Genomic DNA, 26611 nt, shown 5'->3' with positions numbered 1-26611 from the left:
TTTGAGGTCATAATCATCAATTTCGTTAGAGCATAATTCGTCTGAACTTTGCATGCCGCCTTGTAATTTTAGTTTCAGGCCCCAAATGAAAGCTTAGAAAGTATTTCTTTTTTCCTCAAAAAAGGATTTTGTTACTGTTTTGAAACTCTAATAGAGTAGAATTTTCTTATTAAGCAAATATTTACAATGAAATTTTTTTCTAAGCTTTCATATCTGGCCTAAATTGATTGTTCACCCATTGTTTTACATGGGTTCTGCAATATTTTCGTCAACATTATTTGATTTCGATACTAGCATCGTTTGAGTATGAATCTATGGTGATCCCGAGGCATTGGCGTGCAAGTGTGTGGTGCAGATTTCCATTTTACTATGGTACACCCTGCCTCTTTGACCATTATTGAGATTGATGGGCAGTAATGATAATGGGAAATGAGTCAAAGAGCATATTATTAAAGTGCTAAGTAGGTTTAGAATTTAGTGAGCTAATGTAGGTTGTGTGTGAAAACATAGATTATAGGTTAGAATTCAAGTTAATTTTTTAGATAATCTTATGGTATAAAGTTGTGGAGTTTGATGTTACGTTTTTTATGTGTCAAGTAACATAAAAGATTTGGCTTTCACTTTCAAGTTTCGATAACGTGGATTGAGATAGTGAAAGTAGATACGAACGCACTTTCAATAATAAAATACGTGGCTTTAGAAATAGTGAAGTGGAGAAATTTGATTCATTACGCCAATCCTAAATACTTCGAATTTAGCTTTTTGAAATGAATAATGATTTTCGGACCCCCCCCCCCTCCTCTCTGACATGCACCCTCATCACAGATTTATAAATCATTTGCCTCGTGATATGTAAAATCATAAATCTGTTCTTGTGTATTCCGAGGCAGATGATCTATGGTTCTATGATGGGGGTGTGTGTCAGAGGGGGTGTCAGATTATCACAATTATTTTAAAATTGATGACAAACCCCCTAACAAAAGTGATCAAAATTCCCCCCCATCTTCGACCTCTTATCATTAATTTAGAAGACAAAATAATAGAGAAAATGGAGCATTTAATGAAATCGTATAGTTATTTTGGAACCAAAAGGGCAAAACCCAAAGTTGAAGAAAGGTTTTTGAGAAAATTCAAAAAGTGTTTTAGCTTCGACATCCTATTTTGGTCATTTCCATGTTAGTCTCTAATAAAAAGACTACAGTCATGACTTATGTCATCAATTTAATAACATGGGTATCTCAAATATTCATCAAAATGGGTTGCAATGTCAAAATTACAGCTCTTTTTTGTATGTTGTTCCATGCCATATTAGCAATTTCCATTTATGGAAAATATTCTCCACGAAATTAATTCAAGTACGGTGAATATGAATATGCATCCAATATTAGTGGACCTCACTTTTTAAAAGCTCAAACATACACTTCCTCCCTGACGTGGCATGATCGAGAACCACAGATCTTTTTCTAAGGATACAAAATTGCATATCCCCATAAATTTGTGCAATTGTGTATCCTAAGGGAAAATGTCTGTGGTTGTAACACATGCCACATCACAGGGCATACAGGAGTATATGTCAGAAGGGGGTATTAGAAAATCATTATTCTTTTCAAGATCGTGATAATTAGTCTTTATCTTTGAATTAATCATTCATTAAATCTAGTCCGTTAACATATATAAAGTCAATCTTGAGGTCTTCTTGACGATGGATGCAGCTTAGTAAAACCTTTTTCCTCACTTATGTTGGTTAGGAAAGTGTCAGTCTTTGGTTAAGGTGACCCCATATGGTTTGATTACAAATCTACACTCAATAATGGTAATCCCTAGGCATCAGTGTGCCAAATGTGTGGTGTAGATTCTACTTCGTGGACTGCTTCTTTGACCTTTCAAATTAATGGGCGATGATGGTAATGGGGATATTTTAGTGAATTGGGGGAATGGTTTTAAGACTCAATTTTATGTCTCGTCTCGTCTCGTCCAGGCTTGATATCGAGTTGTCTTAGATGAGTTTTTCGATACGTTTGAGACGTCTTGTGAGACAAATAAAAAAATTGAACGTGAGTCTTAAATCTCGATCAAAAAAGTGATTTTGTGAGTTGGTCTCATTTAGTTCTGATACCGAGTTAACTCGGACGATACGTCTTGGACGAGTTTTAAAATCATGATTGGGGGACATTAAATAATATTATTATATTATATTTAATTACCTGTTAATCAAAACAACTAAATGATTTATGGTGGGTATCAAATTGAGGGTCTATTTGTAATTATTGACACAAAACAGTATAAAAATTTTAATTTTCTTTAAAAGAGTGACTTTAAGAGAAGTTCACAGCGCTGATTGTTGATGTGGGGTCTACCAAATGAACAGTCCACATGTACAGTAGAGTTAGGTCGGTTGGAAATGTATCTTTCCCATGTGGCCATGTGATGTGTGGGACTTTAAATTTTAATCAATAACTTATATTTGTTAGTCACACACCTAAACTATTAGGCAAAAGAAAATTAGGAAACAAAATTATTAAAGCTCCATGTGATGTTGTGATGTGTGTGCACTTTTTAGAGAAATAGTTTTAGGGTAATTAAAACAAACCACTCCCCATTTTAATAAACATTTGAGATGCACCCTTATGTTTTCAAAATGATCCCTTGACTATAGTCTTCTTTGAGAGATTAATGAAAAATCAGCAAAAACACTTGAGTTTTGTTTCTTTTTTTTTCGAAAATCCTTATCTAGTCACAAAGTTTTTTGAATTTTTCTTAAAATTCAAAAAATTCTCTATATAAGGGACTAGCAGATAAATCCAATAATCTATGAATTAATTGTGATTTATTAAGTAATCGTGAAATATGGTAACATTTTTATCCTTCACCCTTAAAATTTTATTATTTTCAACATTTAAATGTCAAGAGCAAGATAGGTGTTTTAGGGAGGTTGGAGATGATGGTTTTGGTAAGAAATCCAAAAACATCATTCATACATTCTTAGAAAAATTTATTACTAAACAAGTTATCTGAATTAAAATAAATGAAGTTATCCCTTAGGTGACTTATCCAAATAAAGCAAGAGTTAGAGAATATTGTATTTTAGGAAAATCAAGGATTACTAAATAAATAAAACTAGTGATAATCTGACACTCTTTTTCAAACACCCCCCATACACTCTCTGACCTGGTAGTTACATAATCATAAATCTTTTTCTTGTGTATACCGAAGCAAAGCATCTACGATTCTAGAATATTTGGAGTCGAGTCTGCAATTCTACCCATCAAGCATTTTTAGCATGGTGTTAGAAAAAATCGTTTATGTATCAGTAGCTGAATGAAAGGTGTTGTTTTCTTCAGATTCATGAAATTCATCAAAAACCCAAAGATCATATAAGTCGTTTGCTTTTGAGAAATCTTTAGAACGTTAGATTATCGTGCCTCAATAAATAAAATTTTTACCTAAAAAGATTGAAAAGATCAAAAATATTTTAAAACAGGATTTTTAATGAGAAATTGAAGATCAAGGTCATGTTTCTCAAATGAGTTGTGCTGGAATGACTTCAAGCTGGAGCTTCATATCGCACTTTCTTGACATGAAAGTGTATGAGAACCATAGATGCTTTTCATTGAGATTCAATCTAAGGTCACTTTAGCATTAATCTTCTCAAATAGACATAAAAATCATTCTATGCCAAAATGTGACTCACCCCAAATCTGTTTGAAAATGTACGGGCTAGGGGTTACATGAACGGATTTTTATGTGATCCAAAAACGCATTTCAAGAACCGGATCCGAATTGAGACCCAATGAAGAAAACACCTCTAAAACGCTAAACCAGTCAAAGGATATTATCGTAAATAAAAATAAAATAGGACGGTTCCACTAACGTCCGGAATGGAAACTATCAAAACCCTTTCAAAGTGCTTTGAAAAGCGGTTACTTTTCGTTTCAGATTCAAATAAATTGAAACCAATAATTTTCCCATTTTACCCTCACCCGTAATTTTCGTCGAAATAGAGGCTAAAAAAGCCGTATCATTTACTCAGGAATCCAAAGAGTCCAAATTACACAAGAACCTGTCGTTTTCAAATGTGGGGTCACTTTAGCCAGGTGTCAAATTGCCAGCTAATACAATTGTTACGTTTTTCCTGCCGAAATTTTTCTCATAAATACCCCTCGCTTTCTCCACTGGGGTCACTTTAGCCAGGTGTCAAATTGCCAGCTAATACAATTGCCATTACGGGCAGCTCAAAAACAAAAACTGCCCGAAATTATTTTAATTTTCTCCATAAATACCCCTCGCTTTCTCCACTATTAGATCCCTCACCAAAACAGAGAAAATCTGAGAGAGAGAGAGAGAGAGAGAAAGAAAGAAAATGGAGAGTTTCAGTTGCAGAGCTTCGTTTTGTGCTCTAATGGCGATCGTTTTCGTCATTTTGTCCTTTGTTGGAAATGCTTACGCAGCTGAAGCTCCAGCTCCGAGTCCAACCTCTGCTGCAGGTGCTGTATCTCCATCGTTCATGGCTTCTTTTCTCTTCTCAGTTGTGGTGTTTTTGTTTGGATCTCTTTATCGTTGAAGCTTCAACGATCTGAATCTCTGATTTCGGTTCCTGATGGTTTATGTGTTTTGAAATCTGAGATTTAGAGTCGTTTTCGTGGGATACAGGTCAGATCTACGTGTTTTCTGATTTTTTAGTAGCTTTTCTTTTTAGAATTTTTGGAGTTGTGTTTGATGGATTTGTTATGGAGCGTGTCGATTCGTCTGGTTGTTTAGGTCTTGTGATAGTGGATCTGACGAAATTTTTAGGATTTGTGTCGTTTAGAGATCATATAGGAAATAAGATTGTTGTTCTTGATTGATGGATTTCTGATACTTTGTTATAGATCGTTTGATGGATTTCGCTGTGTATGAGACTATTGATACTCTGATATATAGAAATATTACTGGTTTCTGTTGTTAAATCTTTGTTTGTGCTTTATTTCATCATGTTTCGTGTCTTTTTCTTTCTTTTTAATTTAAGTTTTATTTAATAAAATGGAGGGATGGACGAAACAGAGAGACAGCTGTTTTCTTTTGTCTCTAAGCATCCTTTGGACTCGTTGCCTTATGAAATGTAATTTTTAATCCCTACTAAACCTAGTTGACTCGCCCAGGTCATCTGTACTCGGATAATGTGTTTTAACTTTGGTTTACGACATAAGCACATGTATCAAAACGGTTTATTTGTAATTTAAAATATTGAAGGATTTTTAAAAGATTACATAGTAAAAAAAAAAATAAACTTTTGTAATTTTAAAAACTAAGGAACGCGTGATTATAGGGTCATTGATTGTAATTTTCTTTGATTTTTATCAAAATGACTCTAATTGTATTAAAAAATAAATGTGGGGCTATTTATGGTACTCAAATTTTGGTGTTGAACCATTTCTATTCATAATCACAAAATTCTCCGAATTAGAGGTTAGCGGATTAATTCGACGAATTGATGAATCAATCGAATTGATGAATTAATCGATAATCCCTTAATTAATCATAAAATATGGTAATATTTGTATCTTTCACATCCACAAACTTTATTTTATTTTTACATTCAAACTGAAGATTGGATTTAGAAAGTGGTTGAAGATTATGTTTTGGTAAGAAATCCAAAATAATATTTTGTATAATCTTTGAAAATTTCCCATTTTTTAAGGAAAATTTTCCGATTTAACTGGATTGAACACTCACCGAATAATTGTCGAATCTGAACATCGTTACTATGACTTGGCCTTGTTTATATATAAAAATGGTCTCATATTCAATAGTTTATAGGTAGATTACCAATTAATTTGTTGATCACTTGATTTAATTGGTTAATATTCCTATTTTGGATACTTTTGTTACTATTTTTAAAAGGGTAATTTAGTAAATCCCGCAGTGAAATTGGTGATGTTATGTATACATATGTGAAATGCGTGATTAGCTCTACCCTAACTTTCTTTTTTGTCAAAGAGTTAACAACGACTTTTTGATTTCTTTTTTCTTTTCTTCAAAATTTGGGTATCTTTCATTACACTGAAAATCAGGGGAAAATTGAAATTTCGTGAAAAATGATAATAAAGTCAATTTTCATCCTTCCATAAAAAACGGACATTGCAGCTAGGGGTAATTATTTTGGAGGGGATTTTTACTAAATTGCCATTTTAAAAACCAGATATGATTGGAAAAATGTTCGTCCATTCAAATCCGATAATATTAGGTCACAATCGAGGAACATCAGATCTTAATGGATCAATAATGCTCTAAGTTGGGAATGGGGACCCAATTAAATTTTTTGAACTATCTGTCGGCTTCAAAGAATTGAAGGAACCATATCCTCTACATGACACGTGGGTCCTCAATTTTTTGGGGGAGTTTTAAGTATTACACACCCCTTGACCTCAGACTAGACTAATGAAAAATCATCTCAATTCCGTTGATGTTTTTCATCAGCCTCTTCATTGTCATTTTCATCCCATGAAGTTATTTATGAACGGAATTGAGGTCATTTTTCATTAATCGACCCTAGAGTGGAGAAAAATGACGGTGAGATGTCATTGATTTAAAAACGTAGACTAATGATAATCTAACTAGAAAAATGTCACTAGAAATTCACTTGCTAATGTAGCATGTGTAATAAATTCATTTTGCTAACTTGGATGTGTGTGTAGAACCGATCCATTTCCTTGTGTATCTCAAAGAAAAAGATAAAGAAAAAAATATGGGTAATTTTGTTGACACGATCAAACAGTTAATAAAAACGATTGTCAGTTAACAGAGAAGGTAAAATGTCCAAAATACATATGTTGAAATAATAAAAATATTTTTTAAGTAGAATAATCCAATTGTGTTCGATCTAATCTTTCTAAATACAATAATCTTAAGAATTCCAATTGTTTTCAACACAATTTCTCATGAATTTATATCTATATATTGAAGTTCTAAAGTTAAATTTCGTTGTGTCCAACCTGTGTTCATCATTTTCAACTTAATTTCATATTTTTCAACCTAAATCCATTGTGTTCATCTCAATCTCATTGTTTTAATCTCACATCAAAGACATTCTTTGATACAATGATAATTCAGTGAAACAAAAAGGAAAAAAAAAATAGAGAGAAAATACAAAACAATAAAGAAAATAAAATTAGAAATACCCTCTCCTATAATGCAACCCCCCACTCACTCACAAGAAGGAATACAAACTTTTTTTTTTTTTTTTTTTTAAATATTTTCCACGGAAACTTAAGCATTGAGGTCAAAATTGTTTAAAGAACTCGTACGAGAGTTCAAACCTCCACCCAATCCACAAAAAGTGATATTTTTAACTTTATTAACCAAAGTCTAACCCAAAATCAAAATCAGATACAAAGATGTTAATGTTTCAAAGCAATGAGTTTAAGGAATAGAACCCTAACACTCTCGAGAACGTTCAAATATTAGTGAAATAAGTGAGATAATTGTAAAAATTTAACTTCATGTGAAAAAATGAAATTAGAATTTCTTTTAATCCAATAGTGTAAAATATTTCGATCGAATGATTGAGATTAGATTAGATGATTTATTCTTTCAATTAAAAAAAAAAATGACATTTTAATAATTTAAATGATATAAGAGTAGTTTGGATATTAAAAAATTAAACTGTCACCTGAAGAAAACATTAGTAACGGTTTAATCAAGTCAAAGAAAATCTAGAGGGTAAGGCTCATCTTGCATTTCACAGGGAGGTATCACTAATATCACCCATTTCGCAGGGGGTTGTTACTAAAATACTCGAAAAAGATAAATGATTGTCACGTTAGCGAGTGAATTTTGAGTAGGTCATAAGTCATGTAAAGGAGAAGATTACTTCACACCTACGTCAAAGGGTGGTGAGTGTTAAAATTCTACAAACATTTGTGTCGTCTCAATTGTCTTTGAAAAGTCAAATCTAGTGTAATAAAATTCCACACACCTTGTCCATTCATAATTCTACTCTTGACTGACCAACTCATTAACGTAAGATGTAAGTTGATAAAATTAGGGTTGAGTTTGGGGACTAATGACTGACTGACTGACCTATCCATTAATGATCCAATCCAAAGAACATCAAATCTATTATGAATGAACAATGCTTCAGTTTTAAGGAAATGGAAGAAGAAAACAAAACAAAACTTTGAAGAGGCCTAACCGCTTTGAAGAATTGAAAAACCACCTTCTCTACATGACATGTGGCCCTTCCATGTATTGAAAAATATTTGATACACCTATATTTTTCAAATCAAGGACATGTTTCTCAACCTTGATTTTCTCTTATAGATTAATTAAAATTGATTTAAGTGCTTTTGATTTGTATCCATCATCTTCAATTTTTTGGATATGATTATGATGACGAATGATGAGGTCATTTTTCATTAATCTATGAGTGTTGATATTCTAATTAGAAAATCCTCATTCGGCCAATACTCAATTGACGTGTTATAGATACAAAATCATAGATCCGTATTCTTGGTAAACATAATCCATTAATAATAATTTATTATTCGATAAATTATATATTTATGTAAGATCTGATTATTACTCAAGTGTATAGTCATAACACATAAATTTGACGGTGAGTGAAGTCATAAATTAGATATTGAGTCTTAAAATTTCGATTAAGATATTTTTATTAGTTAGTATGTGTAAGGTATCTCAATCAAATCAAACCATCAAAACCGTACGTACGTCATTGGTTTGAAAATATAAAGAAAGGGTTTCTCCATAATTTTGAAACGGACATTCTATATCAAAGCGAAGTGGATTAAATAAGAAAAGTCTGTGTGTCAAAATTCCACACACCCTGCCCAAAGTACACCTACACGTGTTGTTTCATTTTAGCCATCAACATCAATTACGCATTTAATTAGGTTTTTCTTGAGATGTGAAGTAATAAAAATTTAATGAATAACAAAATATATTCCAAAAACTTTGTTTTTATCTTATCCTCGATTATCCCCATCCTTTGATTGAGACTAATCCCATGTCACCCCCTTGAAAAGTCTTACATGCAATTAGTTGTGTCGAGGGTCAATCAAACCTTAGAGGATGACTCCAAAGAATTTTTTACTTCATGAGGTTTCGAACACTTGACCTACTCTTCTTGTGAAGTTGATCAAGACTCGACTTGCAATTAGGCTAATTCCTTGGGGTTAACTTGGTCATACCGGCTTGTCATAAGTCTTCACAATCTCATGTAATGTATGCTCAAAGCCAACTATTAAAACATAGAGAAGTTGGGCCATAGCTTAAATTATTAAATTGATGATTGTTACCTAATTCAGACATGTTTAGATAGATAGTTACTTATCAATTCATATTAGTTAATCGTGGTACATTATCACCCGCCCTCAATCAAACTATTTCATGCAAACCATTCGAATCTACATCCCCATGAAATCTACTAATCGATAGCTTGGATTTGGGACCCAATTGAACAAGAAGGAAAGAACATTTAGCACACTAGTCGTCTGATCTAATATCACAAGTATTGAGTGTGATTGGGTAAATTTGCTATCCGGTATGACACTCCCAATGGTTCCTGTGATATGTATTTGTATAAGCTGTGTTGGAGGATCACTACTTCACAATAGTGTCCTCGAGTCACTACCCATGGTACATATCAGGCACATAATGAGGTTAAGATATCATATCAAGTCAATCTCTTGGATTTTAGTGGGGAATTTTTTTTTTTCTCACAGTGGTCACAGGCTCTCCACAGTGTGACACATGCAGCCTAACAAGTAATTTTGTAAATTTGAGGACGCCCTCGATACACATGGGCTAATGTGATTGGTCGGGTTCCAAAAACATGATCTGATGCTACGGGATTGTAGAGGATAAAATTCTATGAACTTTGAAAAAAATAAAAATTATTTTTTCACCTTTGAATTTCAATTTTAAGTTTGGGAGTTATGTGGAAGTTAGGTAGCTGTCCATTTTCAAAACCTTGGGTTAAACTAAAAAGAAATTGGTTTTTGAATTTGGATTTTTCTAAGAAACTTGGCAGTGGTATTGTGGTATTGGATTGCTGATGAGGTAATCCATTTGAGCAAAACCATAAGGCTTAAAATCTTACTAATTACTATATTTAGTAAGGAAGTGTTTTACAAAATTTTTTCATTAGCCCTTCCACATTTCCCATATTTGAAACAACTTATGTTTTTAAAATTATTACAAGCCATTTAACCTCAATCTTCTCTTATAAGCTAATCAAAAATTGCCTAAATGATCATGACAACAGCGATGAGGATGAACGATGATCAGGGCATTGAGATCAATTTTCATTTATATGTACAAAAAGATCAAGGTCAAAGCACATGCCATGAGTAGAAAAACATATGGATAGGGCTGGCAATGGGTCGGATGAAGTTATTTCTATATCCTTATCGAACTATATATCTGGATATCCATATCCGATTTTTTACCCACTTATGCTAAGGATATCTATATCTGACTCTTTATCCAATTTTTTTGAAAAGATATCTATATCCGACTTGTACCCAAATGTCAAGGGGATATTGAAGTCGGATACATATATACCTCACTGTGAACATGATGAAGAAATCTTAATTTTTTATTATACATATATTTTATTATGAATTTACTATATTAAACTCAGATAGTGGATAATTGGGTTGGATAGGACTCATATCCATACCGACCCTAAAAATATTTGGATAAAAATAATTATAGAAAAAAAACTCAGATAGTGGATAATTGGGTTGGATAGGACTCATATCCATATCCGACCCCCTAAAAATATTTGGATAAAAATAATTATAGAAAAATTTATCCGAAATCTTAATTGAATAAAAAATTTGCACTCATACCCGAATAACTCTGGTAAGTGGATATTATCCGACCCACTGCCAGCCCTACGTATGGAGGTGTTCAAATAATCATCAAAGTGTCAGTTTTTGTGTATTATTCTCTTGTTGAAATAAATAAAGTTATCTTAGGAAAAAAATGAATATATGTTACATATTTGAACTTTTTTTTATAAACATACAATGGTCCAACCAAATTGAACCATGATCCGACCAATTTATCGGATCATTAGTTCAATTTTTGAAATATTCTCACGTAATATGGGCCAAAGTCAACAAGATCGATTTTGATGTGAGTTTCTTGTGGAGAGGGAAAACATAATTATGGGAAGCATGCAGCCATCAATTTATGGAGACATAAGCATCATAATTGCACTCCAATGAAAAACTCATTAATGTAAAAATGTAATAACATAATCATCATAATTGCACTCCAAAGAAAAACTGATTAATGTAAAAAATGTAATTTGTTATTCTCATTAATATAAAAAATTTGATACAATCCATCTATAAATATATTGTAGAACAATCAATCGGACCCAATAATCCTATAGTGCTCAGGAAATTCTTATTAATTGATCTAAAGTAAAATAAAATTTTATTTGAATAATCATCATTAGAAATTATCAAAGTCAATATATATATAGGGTCCCATTCAACAACAAACATTTTGGCAAAACATTTTTCAAACATGGGTAGAGATTTTGGAATGGGCTGATTTTTTGTGAGGATGATCTCTACGGTGGGAGATCATTCTCACGAAAAAAAACAGCCCATTCCAAAACCTTCTAGCCCCATGTTTACAAGTTGAAAAATCGTGGACCGTCCATTTTTTGCAACCATTTTTGATGGGGTTAGAATTTTTGGAATGGGCTGATTTTTGGTGATGATGATCTCCTCATTGTAGAGATCATCCTCACAAAAAATCAGCCCATTCCAAAACCTCTAATATCAAATATAATAATTACCATTAGGGTTGAATGTTTGTGCATAATAAGGAATTTTTAAGGGGAAGGGACATTGTGAATTGGCATCCGCAAACTTTGAGTCATTCCTAAATCATTGTCTAAGTTATCTCCTATTTCCATGTCTCAATGACACTATTACAATTCTAATATTGGATACATACAAAAAGTAACTTTTTGACTTTTGAAAGTTATAAAGTCTACTTGGATTCATTTTAGAAAATTATTTTTTAAAGTAAAAATTCTTATCTTTTAAAAAGCAAAAGGAAACTACTTTCGATTTTTTAAAACATATTTTCTTCCAAAATTACTTTCTACATTTTTACTTTCTATCCAAACAGGCTCTTATTCTATTTGGTATTTGGACAAATTAGACATTTGTTCTTTATTAGGTAATAACTTGGTAATTCCCTCTCGGACAGTGGTTTTGGTAGTAGATTAATAGTATTAGGACTGTCAATGGGCCACGTTTTGATCCAGCCCATCATAGATCAGGGTAGAGTAGTAGTTCTAGGACTTTTATAATTAACCTGAGATGGGCTTTGGACCCAATTCATGTCGTCTACAATACTACCAAAGTTCGGGTAATTATTCGATGATGGTTGAATTCGGAATATTTTTCGTAAAAAAAACCGGCAGAATTTTGGAGATTATACAAAATATTTATTGGATTTCTTACTAAAATCAATCTTCAACATCATCTCTCTAAATCCTATCTTCTTCTTAATCTTTGCATGTTGAAAAAACTAAAATTTCAGATGTAAAGGGTAAAAATGTCAACATATTCCATGATTCATTAAGGGATTACTACTTAATTCGTAGAATTAATCAGGTAACTCCTAAATACGAAGAATTTTGTGACTATGGTTGAGAACATAGTTAGTAATTCTTAGAATAATTCATGAATTATACTCGAATTTTCTGAATGATACACAAAACCATCCAATTCAATTACTATTAAAAATTCTTGAAGTTTTGAACCTTTTCTAATCCTTCACGATTTATTCTTTTCCCGAATTAAACAAATCAAAAATACTTTATGCAAAGTGGGGTTAAAACCACAAATTAACCTATATTTTTATAATAAAAAAAACCTATCTCAATATCACATGATACAATTTTCATTATTCTCTCTTTACACTAAAAGTTTTCATCATTAGATAATCACTAATTATTGATTGTTAATCATTGTTTGTTATCGAATCTCACGATTATCAATTAACAATTAGTTGTTTCACTCCTTTTACATTTCTTCTCTCTCCTCTCAGATTTTTTGAACATGAGTCTTGGCAACTCCATTAATTCAGATAATATATGTTTTGCATTATGAAGATCCGTATTAATAGTATGATTAATCCTAAGAAAAAAAGTATGTTCTTGTTATTGATTTGTAATAAGGCTTAAGTGTTTGATATACATGCATAAAATTATCGTATGTTTTTATTTTAATAAGGATGAGTTCAATCTGTATACACATGAGTTTTTGAAAGTTTTTATAGAGTATTGAAGTTGAATTATACCCGCCGTTATAAAAAAATTTACCAAATTTTTAAACAAACTACTAAATGCATATTCTGAATTGTAATTGAATTAATCTCGTAATGATGTTTTTGCTGTACATCGAATTGCTAACAATGGTTGAGAATGATATGTGATCTCTAGAAAAAAGGGCTAATGAGCTTTGATTAGTGGATAGCAGCACCATTTGATTTCTAGAAAAGGGATTGTGAACTCGATCTTTTCAAGAGAATATAGCTTTCTTCTGTCCGAACTTAAGTATTTTCGACTAAAAAGATCCATAGGCTTCTAGGAAAAGATTGTGAACTTGATCTTTTTAAGAGGGCTTGATATAGCTTTTCTTCTCTTTTGGCCTTAAGAGGTTTGTAGTCTAAATTTTGATAGTGAAAAGGCCATGCTTCTCCTGAATTGTTCTTATCCAAAACAATTATAAATCCCCCTAAATGGTCTTTGGTATGGTCTTTAGAATTAATGTGGATTGACCTACCCAACAGCCCTAACCCAAGCCCAATACCAAGCCCAAGCCCAAGCCCAACGGAGGGAATAAAGCCTAGCCCATTGACAACTACGTACCAAGTAACAAATCTTCTACCCCATTGATCTATTTACATTATTCTCCTTGAAACCAAAGGGCTCTCATCGCATCATCATTTCTAACAAAAGAAACGAGGGAGAAGATTTATATCTAATTAATTAATTAATTAATTAACTAAAAACAATATAATACAAAAAAAAAAAACTCATTTGAAGTATCTTAAGTCATACGGCACTTCTTTGGCCTGAGTTTAATATTCTACTCCGAGTCACTATCCAAGTTGCCCATTGCCTTCAACCCTCTTGGTCTCTGCCCATAGAATAAGACAAACCGTATTACTAAAATATATTTATAAAATAAAATATTATAATTTAATAATAATATTTACCTTCTTAGAGATCTTTTTCTCCCTAACTTCGTATCTTTCTAAGGTCAGATCACCAAGCCATGTTCCAGGGCTCACAAGCTGAACCAAAAAAATATCAAAGCCAAACAGACACCATTATGAAATAGTAATCAATTGTTGCTTTATGGTAGGCCCATATTTGGTAGGGAAAGATTTTTTTTTTTTTTAAAGAGTTCAAGATAAAGCTGTAACTAAAGCAACAAAGGATTCGCTAAACGCTTTGAAAGTGGAAAACATTACCAATATTGTTACCTCTTAGATCCCACAGAAAGTGTTGGTCAATTACTAATATACCCAACGTTAAATAAAAAATTGTCAAGAAAGATGGATAGGCTGTCAATGGATCAGGTCCGGATTGGATCAATCTGAGACCAATCTTTTAAATGATTGGATCCAACCTAAAACTGAACTGAACCAATTGGATATGGTTAGAAACTTCTCAAATCTGATATATATACAAAAAAAAAAAAAAAAAAAAAAAAACTAATAAATAAAATATATTCAAACAATATATATATGATACATCTTATATTTGATATAGAATGTAAAAAACTATATATCAATTGATTGGATCAGACCAAAAATCCAATCCAATACCTTTGTGTTTGGATTAATAGATTTGTATTCTGATTAGGCTCTAATTTAATATTTTATTGGATTGGATCTGGATCAACAACTACCCCCCAATACGATAAAGAGACTATCTAATAAAATATATATTTTATTTAAATATCCTAAGTTTATTTAGATTTAACACAGAGTCGTGTTGGAGTGACCTCACTATTGACCTCATTTCCCATTTTACTTACATGGAGGTGTGCATCGAATCATAAATGCTTTTTATTCGTATTTCGATAATAAAAAAAAATATCTATGATTCCTACACACCTTCACGTCAACAAAGTTCGAAATGAGGTCAATCCTTGATGTTACTCCAACATTATTCTTTTGCGTATCAAATCGGATTTGACCCTCGATCTAATTCTTATTGGATCATGTGTTTGATCCTAATGTTGAGTTCTAATAAATTCTCAATTCGTTTCGAATTGATACTAAATTGACTCCAATCCAATCCAAGCCTAATCCATTGACAACCCTATCTAGTAACATAATTAAGAATTTTGAGACGCAGTTGTGCACCACAAGCCTATTATTTTAAAATTCAGTATGGTTGCTTCTTGTCCCCGCCAACTCAGTTGATTTGTGATGTCATCCATCAAAATCAATTATTTAAAAATTTAGAAGTATTTAGAAATATCATATATACCCTATATATATTTAATGATTATGTCTTTTTTTTTTATTATAAAGTGAATAGTAGATGCTCAACCACAAAATCATAATTTTAAGATCGTTGCAAACAGTTAGAACATAAAATTTGATTATTTTAGGGTTAAAAAAAATGAAAATCAGTTGACTCGGCCGAGTTTTCCTGAATAAAATCCGATTTTTAAAACCATGTGCTAAAAGGTAAGAAGTAGATGGGAAAGTTACCAATTTCCACGAAAAGATAAGTGCAAAATCGTAAATAAAAATAGACTGTGGACCGTGGCATCATGAAGAAAACGCATGGGACACCGAAACATATATGTGTATAGTGTAAGATTTGCTGTTAAGCTGTTAAATCAATATAAAGCTGCCACGTTTCCATTAAAAAGAAAGCGATCAAGTTTCTTTTGAATTTTACTTTTTTTTTTTAAATGACGTGGCAGTTTTCAATGGATTTAAATAACAGTAAGTACTCATGTGATGAAATGTAACCACGTAATATCGAACCTCCACGAAAATTTCTGACGAAAAGACGACGTGGTCAAAAAACATTAGGGGTTTTATGGAAAATGATGGGCTGTGTACGTTGGACACTCCACTATCAGTCAGGTGAAATGTCCAACCGTTGATTATATGTACGCTGCCACGTCAGTTCAAATGAGTGAGTCGGGTTTTTATTTAACTGCCACGAATACGTATTAGCTGTCCTTTTTTATGTTTTTTTTTTGTTTTATAAAGAACAGCAAATCAGGGACGCACCGGTTTTACTGTAATTTCGGCAATAAAAATGGGCATTTTTAAAACTCCATCCCATCACAACTCACAAGCATAATACCCTCTTTTTTAAATGAATAAATAAATCAGAAGGAAGACGACGAGGACCTTTCAGTTTTTAATGATTATTTATTATTAGTTTTATTGGAGAGTTTTTATTGTCACACCAACTTTTACTAAGAGCACGCAAAGTCTAAGACGAGTGCCAATTCTTCGGCCACTGGGAATCCTCTTAGCAAAAGTTGGTGTGGTAATAGAATACCTCTTTTATCATTAGATTAAATTAAATTAAATTAAATTGAGAAAATTAGAACTCACATTAAGGGTGCGTTGAACGAACTTGGCACGTTTCTTAGGTCTTTGAGGGAGCTTGGAACCTTTGATGGCCATGAAATCTTCTTCTTTCTCTTTGTTTGTGAGAGCGATCACGAACTTCGGAATCCAACCAGGGATCGTATCGCTTCCAGAAGATGAACCTCCTTTTTTGCTATCTTGCGCCGTTTCACACGATGGTGACGCACCACCTAACACGTTATTCTTCTTGCTATCTTGCGCCCTCTCCTCTCCTCTATCAGGAGAAAAACGGATCGCAAAACCATTGCTATGCCCTTTCATGGCACTACAAGTATCAGAATTCCTGATTAACAAACACACAAAAAAGACACATCACACACATCAGCGAAAAAACAAATAAATAAAGTTAGATAAATTTTAATTAGAATTGTTTTTTTTTTGTTGCAAAATTACAATAATACCCTAACTATCAGATCGATGATCGTTGTTCCTAAAATGTCGACGGGTTTCCCGTAGAAGAAGAGGACTTTAGCCGATGAGAGGAGGACCCTTATTATGGAGATAATTAATGGGAGAAGATATGAGTGATGATCGATTTGGTCTAACATGCACTGGATGGGTACAAATATACTTTTTTTTTTCAGCCGTTCGATCGAGATTTACTTTTGAGGGGTTCGTGACCTGTTCCCTGATTACGTGTTACAACGTGGCTCGCGATGATTCGTGAGGACACCATGAGCTGCAAACTCTTGATCGATGGCCCGCTTTTGTCGGCCTAAATTAGTAAGTGGAGAATTTGGCTTACAGGCACGTAATAGGTAGAAATTCCGTATAATTTACGCAGACGAACAGAAATTTTGCCACGTGGTCATGACATAAATTGTTTGTGAACCGTGAAGTTTTGCGAATTGCGATAATTCCACATTTTTCCATACCAAATAACGTAAAACATTTGTACCAATTCTAGAGATTTCCAAATTGTAGGGCTACATTATCGTATTGACAAAAAAGTCCTTGTACAGTTAGAGCTGTCTTTGTAAAATAAAATGAAAAACAGAGGAAAAATTACTTAAAAGACCTTGGCGTAGGGATTTATTTATAAAGAGTTGTGATGAATGCACGCGATCTTGGTAAGCGGTTGGGTACATGGCTGATGTGGCAAGCATACAGAGTCATAGATCATTTTCATTGGGATATACAAGAAAAAGATGTGCGATTATATCCTCTCGTTACGTCAACCGCATATCAAGACTACATGCATTCATCATTATTTATTTATAAATGATCCTTAGGTTTGCATAGTAGTTTGATAGGACATTTAGCAAATTTTTTATTTCTTAATGGTACTCATTATTGGTGTACTTATAGTTTTTTATTTATTGTTGAGTTCACCACTTTTTATTTATTGTCGAATTAGACGTTTTTTATTTAGTGTCGAATTCATAATTTGTATTATTTTTTTTGTCAAACTCACCACCATTTATTGTCGAGTTCATCACTTTTTATAAATTGTCAAGTTCATCACTTTTTAAATAAAAAGTAATGAACCTGACACTAATTAAACCCACTCCTTTTCAATTTTTGAGTTTTTTCTTTTAAACTATATAGAAAGACTGACTAAAAACTTAAGATAAAGACATGATTTCAAAAGAATCATTTTTGATTGATTTTCATCCAAAAACTAAGAAATAAATGAAGGAAAAAAACTCATGAAAATAGTTTCTTCTTTCTTAAATCCTTTTCGAAGGAATGAAGTCTCTAAAACTCATTTGAGATGCCAAAAATTCAATATTTTAGGATGAAAATGATGATTTCGAATAGTTAAGACATACAATTGTGAAAAATGTGGGAGATGAGGTCTAGGGATTGTTAATAAAAGAATAGTTTACTAAATGGATTAGTAAGAAATTATCCAAAATTAAAGGATTATTTAAAAAAAAATTCCCTCCACCAAGGCCTTTTACGTAATTTTTCATAAAAAATAAAGGGGATGAGCTCCACTTGCTTTAATACAAGGAAAGATAAAGGACAGATTTAAATATATATATAAAAAATTAGGGGTAGAACGAATGATGCCCTTATAAAAAGGACAAAAGGGTCACTATCTAAAAAAACACATAGATACATTTCAAAATATTATTTAAAAATTGAAAAATCATAATACTTCTGAATAAATGTTTTTGAAATTTTGGTTGTGATCAACAAAAATCAAAATGGCTCAATTATAACATTTTGAACTTCAAAGTGGTATTAAACTTTTAATCATGATCCTTTAACCTTCAACTGAGAAGAGACTATGAGGTCCGGATTACAAATGGACCCAAGCCCTACCCAGTCCATATAAAATTGGAGAAAATAATGTTAAATATTTTATTTACATATAAATATATGAAATTTGGTTTCATTTTGTATATTAAATCGGATTCAATTTAATCCCAACCTGATCTTATAGTTATAAGATCTGACTTGGATCCTAATATTGAGATTTGAATTAAGTGATTGCGCCTGTAACTTAATGGGCCACATAATTCTATCCCATTAAATTCGGTTATGGATCAACCATATCCAGATTCCAGATCATATAAAGATGAGATCCTGTGAGCTGTGACCGTCTAGATGAGATGGGGTCAATTGGTCGTGGAATCTCTAAGACTAGGACGAGTCATCTCGGTGTCGAACGATTTTCAAAACTATGAGGTTGACGCTACGACTTAAGCAGTGCGCACTGCACATCAAAGGCGCACTTTAGCACGAAGGAGAGTCTCCTGGTCTCCAGTTAATAACCCAATCTTATCTAAACCAATATTATAAATAAATAACTAAATGGGAGGTAGGGTACAGGTACCTGACCGTGCGAAGAGGGTGAGGAGGGGGAGGAGGAAGAAGAGAAAGAGATCGATCGAGATCATCGAGATTGTTGTGGTTCGTAGAGTCTTTATTGGCTTTAACAACTCCACGATCAACTCGAACCCTAGTTTTTTCGGCTTTGGAATCGTTTTTAATCTGGATTTTCATACACCGAAGTCGCTTTCGATTTCCCCACTGAAACACGAATTCTGCTGAAGGTGTAGTAGAAGTCTTAGGGTGCGCTCTACACACCTCTTCTTCTTCTTCACCACTTCGATGGTTGTTGTTCTTCGTCTCCTCTTCCAATTCCATCTTTATTTTGTCTATCAAACACCAAACAAACAAAAAATTCAATATTTCAAGAATATCAAAAGTACGAATTTCAAGAATTTTCGTCATAGATTCAAAAAAAAAAAAAAAAAACTCTCAATTGCAGAGAGAGAAAACCAGATTTTATTTTTTAACACTTTTTTGAGGAAGATGCGTCTTTCAAATACTGGAATTCAAACGAAAATCAGAAGAGAGGTAAGGATCTAAGAAATAAATAAAAATCCGCCATTAAAGCGTCACACAAGAAGAGAGAACGAAACAAGAAGATAAAACCAAAAGAAGTGATGACTTTTGTCTTTTTAACTGACATTCTAACCGATAGGACAAAAAATTATTCCAAAATCCAAATTGATAAGAACTAAATAGAACGGATCAAATCAAACATTTTTCTTTATCAAAATCAATTTCAAAAACTGGATTTTTCTGAATGATAGAGCATGAAATTCGTTTTTTTTTTTTTTTTTTTTTTCCCGAAACTTTGAAAGTTTTTATAACAGAGAGAGAGAGTCTGAAAATCGTCACATTACCTCTAATGTGTTACAATGGTTAGATTTCGTTGCTAAGATCTGATTGTTTCTGGGTCGAATTCTACGCTTGAAAGGCCGATTCCTCACAAACACTGAAAGTGGAACAGAGGAAGGGGAGAAAGATCAGAAGAACCAACTTTCAGGAATCGAAAGACTTGGGTTTTGAGAGGAGAGTAGACCGATTAGCTCAATTACCTCTGCAACAAAATGGAAAACCGCTTCTTCTTTTCTTGCAGAACTGCAAATAAATCCAAAAGCACGAACAGATAACATCAAATCTCCATTTTAATAAATAAAAAATTCAATTTTTAATTCTCACCGATAAAACAGAGCCAATTAATATTAATAGAAAAAAAAAAAATCCTCTTTTCACTTTCCTTGCTCTGTAATAAGGAGTGAAATTGTAACATTTAAAACTAAAATCTTCATCCGTACCAACTCCGATCTTAAGAAATTGGATCTCTTAAGGAAATTACCCTAATTTTACACACAAAGATCTAGAATTCCTCAGAAAATTTCCTTTAACTTCTTCAAAATGTGCCTGCGAAACAGATAATTAAACAAAATAAAAGACGATTATTTATATTTACACACAAAAAATACAAAATTAAACTCTGCTGTGAAATACAAACCTTTAGAATCAAGGAACAGATTTCCAAGCTCCAATCTCCAGAACTGGAAAATTACAGAGAAATTTCGCCATTTCAACATCGAATCGTTTCTTCTATCCAATTTCAATTTTAATTTTAAATTTTTTTTTTTGTTTCGGTCTCAGATAAATAAAAGAAAGACGAGAGAGAAGACGAAAACTAGAGCTTTTGATGAGAAAAAATGTTTCTCTCTCCCTTTCAAAACCAGTTTTTATACCCCTCCCCTCTCTACGGTCTCGTCTCATCGAATAATTGATTTATCTCGTCTCTACGATATCCATTGGACGGTCAAGATCTTTCATCTCCTCACAAATTCCGTTGCAGCGTTTTTTATGCTTTTGAGTGACTAAAATGGTTATTTAGAGACGCCCCCAAGTTTTGGTCAATATTAGAGATGCCCCCAGTGATTTCAAACTTACATGCATTCATTGACCTCAGTCTTCTTATTAGACAAATGAAAAAGAGCTAAGTACCCTTGTCTTTAAGACAAAACCTCTTGATTAGTTTTTTCCCAAAATCAATCATCTTCAACTGGGGTGAAAGCCAGGATTTTTGGTCAATGGGACTAAGTGCTAGCTAACGATGATTGACCCATAATCTTAATTTTCTATTCATGAATGTTGGGCTCAATGCTATAAAGAATAGTTGGCAAATAATCTTTATAAGAGACTTGATATCCAAAAGAACTGGATGTGAAGAAATTAAGAGCTCACAACAATCCTTTTTAACAATTAAAATGGTAAGAATTGCCTTATCATAGCAAAATATATATATATATATATATATATGGGAAATGTTCAGCAACAAACATTTTGGCAAAACATTTTTCAAAACATGGGTTAGAGATTTTGGAATGGGTTGATTTTTGGTGATGATGATCTTTACAGGGAAGAGATCATCATCACCAAAAATCAGTCCATTCCAAAACTTCTAACGCCATCAAAAATGGTTTACAAGAAATGGACGGTCCATGATTTTTCAACTTGTAAACTGGGGCTAGAAGTTTTGGAATGGGCTGATTTTTGGTGAGGATGATCTCCTCACCGTAGAGATCAACCTCACCAAAAATCAGCCCATTCCAAAACCTCTAACTCATGTTTTGAAAAATGTTTTGCCAAAATGTTTGTTGCTGAACGGGACCCTATATATATATATATATATATATATATATATATATATATATATATATATATATATATATATATATATATATATATATATGAGTCCCGTGCTGATTTTTGGTGAGGTTGATCCCTACGGTGAGGAGATCATCCTCACCAAAAATCAACCCATTCCAAAACTTCTAGCTCTAGTTTACAAGTTGAAAAATCGTGAACCGTCCATTTTTTGTAAATCATTTTTTATGGGGTTAAAAGTTTTGGAATGAGCTGATTTTTGATGATGATGATCTCCTCACCGTAAACATCATCCTCACCAAAAATCAGCCCATTCCAAAACCTCTAACCCATGTTTTGTCAAAATGTTTGTTGCTGAACATTTCCATATATATATATATATATATATATATATATATTTTATGCCAATAACACCTAAAACTACAATAATAGTTAAACTCTTCTATGATTTTGTCTCATTTTCCTTTAAACATAGTAAATCACTTATATTTAAATATAGAAAAATTATTAGAAACTATAGGTTATCAGTTCGAAATTGTCATTGAGCCAACCCTCCAAGGTTGAAAATGTAGGAAGTTATTACTTATTAATCAACAGTCTCGGCCCCATGTAATTCCGCCCTTGATCTTCAAACTCTCAGCCTTATTCTCAATTCCATCAATTTCAACTTAGTATTAGACTTATGAAAAAAATCTTAGATTTTTCCACCCAAAATTTGAACAAATTCTACTTTTTTGGAAGTCCTACTTGATTTTCCTTTTTCAAACCACTTATCTTCAAGCTCTTAATTTTTATAATAAATTAAGTTCAATCTATTGAACCTTCTAACTTGAGTCCATATTTTTCTAGTTAGTTTTAAGTCTTAATTGCTTGTAACAAAACCCATATTTCCCTAACCAAAACTTTTTTTTTTTTTTTTTTTTTAATCTTCAAGTTTGAAGGTTGAAGTAGATAGAATCTTAAGATTTTAAAAGATTAAAACATTTATCCAAAGAGTTTGAACCTGACTGATTTTTGGAGGGAGGAAACAAAGAAAACTCAAGGATTGTGACCTAGAGGTTGAAGATGGTGACATTTAGGTCTTTTTATTATTAATCTATTAAGAAAACTGAGGTCAATGAAGCATTATTTGCTGGAGGTTGAAGAAGAAGGCATTTAAGTCTTTTTATAGTTAAATCTATTAAGAAAACTGAGGCCACGTAGACGTAGGGGAATCTCTAATATTGACCAAAATGTGTGGCTCATTTCTAAAGGCATGGACTATATACAGCCACTTTTTTTTGTTGGTTCACCCCTCTTTTCCAATAAATCGTGAAATTACTAGTCACACACCCACTTAAAAGAAAAAAAAAAGACAATTTTTTCGCTCGTAGAAAGCCATTGAAAATTTACATTTGTAAATTCGTAGAAACTTATCAATTGGCAAATTTGGTATTGACTTATCGAATGAAGTTTTGTTTGAATTTTTTTTTCACTGTTGAGATTTTCTAACAACTTTTACATTAGGAGTTGAGATTTTCACGATCATTGCTAACCTATTTTACAAATTGCTTTTTGTACCTCAAAATCCTAGTTGAAACTTATGTAAACTCAAAGAAGAAGAAGAAGAAGGTGAAGGAGGAGTTTAAGAAGGAATTTGATATTCGGTAGGGATGGTGGGTGAAAATAGTAAAGTGGGTGTATATAGTCCATCCCATGTCTAAATCACTTTTATCGACTCTAAAAACCACTTGATGGTGTTAACACATTGACACAATAATTATTCCATTTCTAAAAATTACCAACTTTAATTATTATTTTTTAAGAGAAACCCTTTCCTTACTAAGATGATGAGAAAAAGGCTTTACTAAGCTACATCCCTCGTCGAAATACCTTGAAATGTGTAAAACAAGATCTCACAGATTTGTTACAAATCCCAATGAGTTTTTTATGAATCTCGATGCCATTATTCGATGGATGAGACTTAGCAAGGCCTTTTTCCCTCACTATGTTAGTTAGGCTAATCAGACTCTTTCTTTAAAGTTTAAACGACACCTACAACTTGGCTCACGCATGACATGATCTGCCGAAATCCGCTCCATTTCAATATGATAACTTCAGATCTAAATTGTGGACTTGAGTTCTAATAAGGATCCAATTTGCTAACCTATAATCCGTTAAGATAAAATCATGCCTTGGACCAATTATGTACTCGTGAAGAATGACTCATGGAAAACACATGATATCAACTCTTTTAACAAAATCCAACGGTTGAGATTTATCCTCGAGATAAGTTTTTTCAAGATGTATGTTATGAGGATATCCTCAATAAATCTTGACCATTGATTTAAGAAATAGCACACGATCATGGCCTTGGACGCACAACATCCAACATTTGGGATTTTATGCATATCCTAATATTACCTATTCTAATGATACAAATATCTAGGATAATTTTCAATCGTTGAATGATGTATTTATATGGTCACGATAGTGTGTTACTTCTCGAGTCATGTTTTCTGCGTCATTTTGAAATCCAACCCTTTATTTGAAATAAATGAGAATTATTTATATATTTTTACATCAAATCAAGTTTGATATGATGGTTCGGATCTCGTTGTTGTTTGATCGGATCGTCATCGAGATGGAGATTACACTTACGTGGTCAACAAACTCTTACTAAGGCATGGAGTTGTCGCAAGCAACTTTGAAAATGAAAGAAGACTACTGAAAGCCCTTGTTACTTGTTTGATCAATCACACTGATAACTTCAGTAGGACTGAAATTTGGTGTAGTTTTTCTTTTTCTTGATCTTTCTAGTTACTCATAAAGTACATGTATGGTAGTCCCCTTCTTTTAATTAACAAATAAATCTCATATATTCCTCATTAAAATGTCTTATGGACTGTGGTGCACTCATTAAGGCTCAATAACCTTATGGGTGAACCCCTAGGATTAGGTCAATAATAAAATTAGCGACATAGATTTGTTTCCTTTGTTTAGGTGTTTTAAATTGGGTGGCCTCCTTATTTACCTTGTTACACATTAGAAAGTTTTTGTGGAATTGGAACATGATAATAGGGGATAGTCTCATCCCAAAAAGGGGGTGGCAATGGATCAGTTCCACATATATCCATAACCAGATCCTAAATAAAATCTCAATTTAGGTTCTTATTTAATTTAGTTCTGGGTATGAGATCTTTAGAACTAGAATCGACCCGACAAATACCGGTACACATCAGATACCCACTAAGATGGATTATGTTTTTTGAATGAGAAAAAAAATGAATATCCAATAAAATAGATAATTATTTATAAATGTAATAATTTATCTTGTAATTCCTCAATTGAAAATAAAATCATAGAAAATTATAGTATAAAAATATAATTTATTTGTCATTGAAATTGTATAAAAATATGAAAAATGAATGGGAGTACAAGTCGAGAAAGGATAAAAAATTAAACGCTTCACATTTATTTTATATTTTAATTTAACTTTTAAGTATATTTACAGGAAAACATCTCTTTAGAAGCATTTAATTAGATTACTATTCTTATTATTATATTATAAAATTTACCTATCAGGGTATCCATGGGATACCCGTCGTTAGCTGAAGAAGATCCAATTCTTATTGGATCCTCGAGAAAGCTACTCAAAATCGGACCCAAAAACGAATAGATCTATATTGGTAGATCCAAAACCGACTAATCAATTTTGGGTAATTGGGTACCCGTTGACACCCTTAATCCCCAAAAGGTTGTAGGGGAAACCTTACAATAATATTAAAATAAAATCACATGTTGATCTTTTGGTATACCTATGCACAAGGTCATAAAGTTGATTGGTAACTTATATTTATGATTAGATAATTTTTCAAGATCAACTCCTAGCCATGGATTTGCTCATCGTTCAGTATAAGTGAGGAATTCTTTGAATGTCGCAAGAGTTGATGACAGTGATCATGCAATTCAACTCTCTCTCTCTTGAGAATTTATTAGTCATTCATTTTTAAAATCAAGATCTGACTTAAAAAAAAGATTTTTATTTTTATTTTTTCAAACCTAATCTAGATAAATAAATAAAATTCGGATTAAGGTATCATTTTGTGCAATGTGACAATCCACATGGCTCAAATGAGGATCTTGGTTCGGGTTCACTGATGCAATTGGTCCTTCAGTCCACTTTTTTAATAGTGTTTTAGAATATTGTATTAGACTTATACATGGACCATTCTAGTGTCAATTTTTTGTCATTTTCAATCTTTTTGGCCAAAATTTTTAACTAATTGCTAAATGTATATTCCAAGATTAATGCTGGAGTGACCTCAGTGGGGGGACACACGGGGGACATCTTGACGTGATAGCATAAGCATGCTCATAAATGCGTTTCTCTTAGATACTAGTAAAACGCATCAACAGACATGCACGCACCACCACGTCAAGGTGTCCTCCGCTAAGGTCACTCTAACACGGCTCATATTCTAAAGAATGGTGATTTTCTAACTAGAAAGTCTTCACTCAGTCAATACTCGGC

General features: G+C 32.5%; 1 protein-coding gene across 4 annotated transcripts; it reads right to left on the bottom strand.

Moving 5' to 3' along the window:
- Window positions 1-14019: 14019 nt before the first annotated feature.
- On the bottom strand, window positions 14020-21158 carry LOC147388653 (uncharacterized). Of its 4 annotated transcripts, XM_086417996.1 has the most exons (8): window positions 20945-21158; window positions 20789-20853; window positions 20508-20550; window positions 20313-20404; window positions 19454-19778; window positions 16633-16951; window positions 14254-14331; window positions 14020-14174 (listed from the first exon to the last, which is right to left on the bottom strand). In XM_086417996.1, exons 5-8 carry the CDS (start codon window positions 19765-19767, stop codon window positions 14124-14126), a joined length of 762 nt encoding a protein of 253 aa, XP_086274122.1. In that variant the 5' UTR covers window positions 19768-19778; window positions 20313-20404; window positions 20508-20550; window positions 20789-20853; window positions 20945-21158; the 3' UTR covers window positions 14020-14123. The 4 variants fall into 4 exon arrangements, with proteins under 4 accessions (XP_086274122.1, XP_086274123.1, XP_086274124.1 ...); XM_086417997.1 differs by lacking the exon at window positions 20789-20853; XM_086417998.1 differs by lacking the exons at window positions 20313-20404; window positions 20508-20550; window positions 20789-20853; window positions 20945-21158 and adding an exon at window positions 19903-20042.
- Window positions 21159-26611: the final 5453 nt, after the last annotated feature.

Source organism: Akebia trifoliata, chromosome 12, assembly GCF_017979445.1.
Source record: "Akebia trifoliata isolate Shusen 1 chromosome 12, ASM1797944v1, whole genome shotgun sequence".
Lineage (NCBI taxonomy): Eukaryota > Viridiplantae > Streptophyta > Magnoliopsida > Ranunculales > Lardizabalaceae > Akebia > Akebia trifoliata.
Note: the sequence above shows the minus strand (reverse complement) of the source record. Positions and strands in the feature narration are given on the sequence as shown.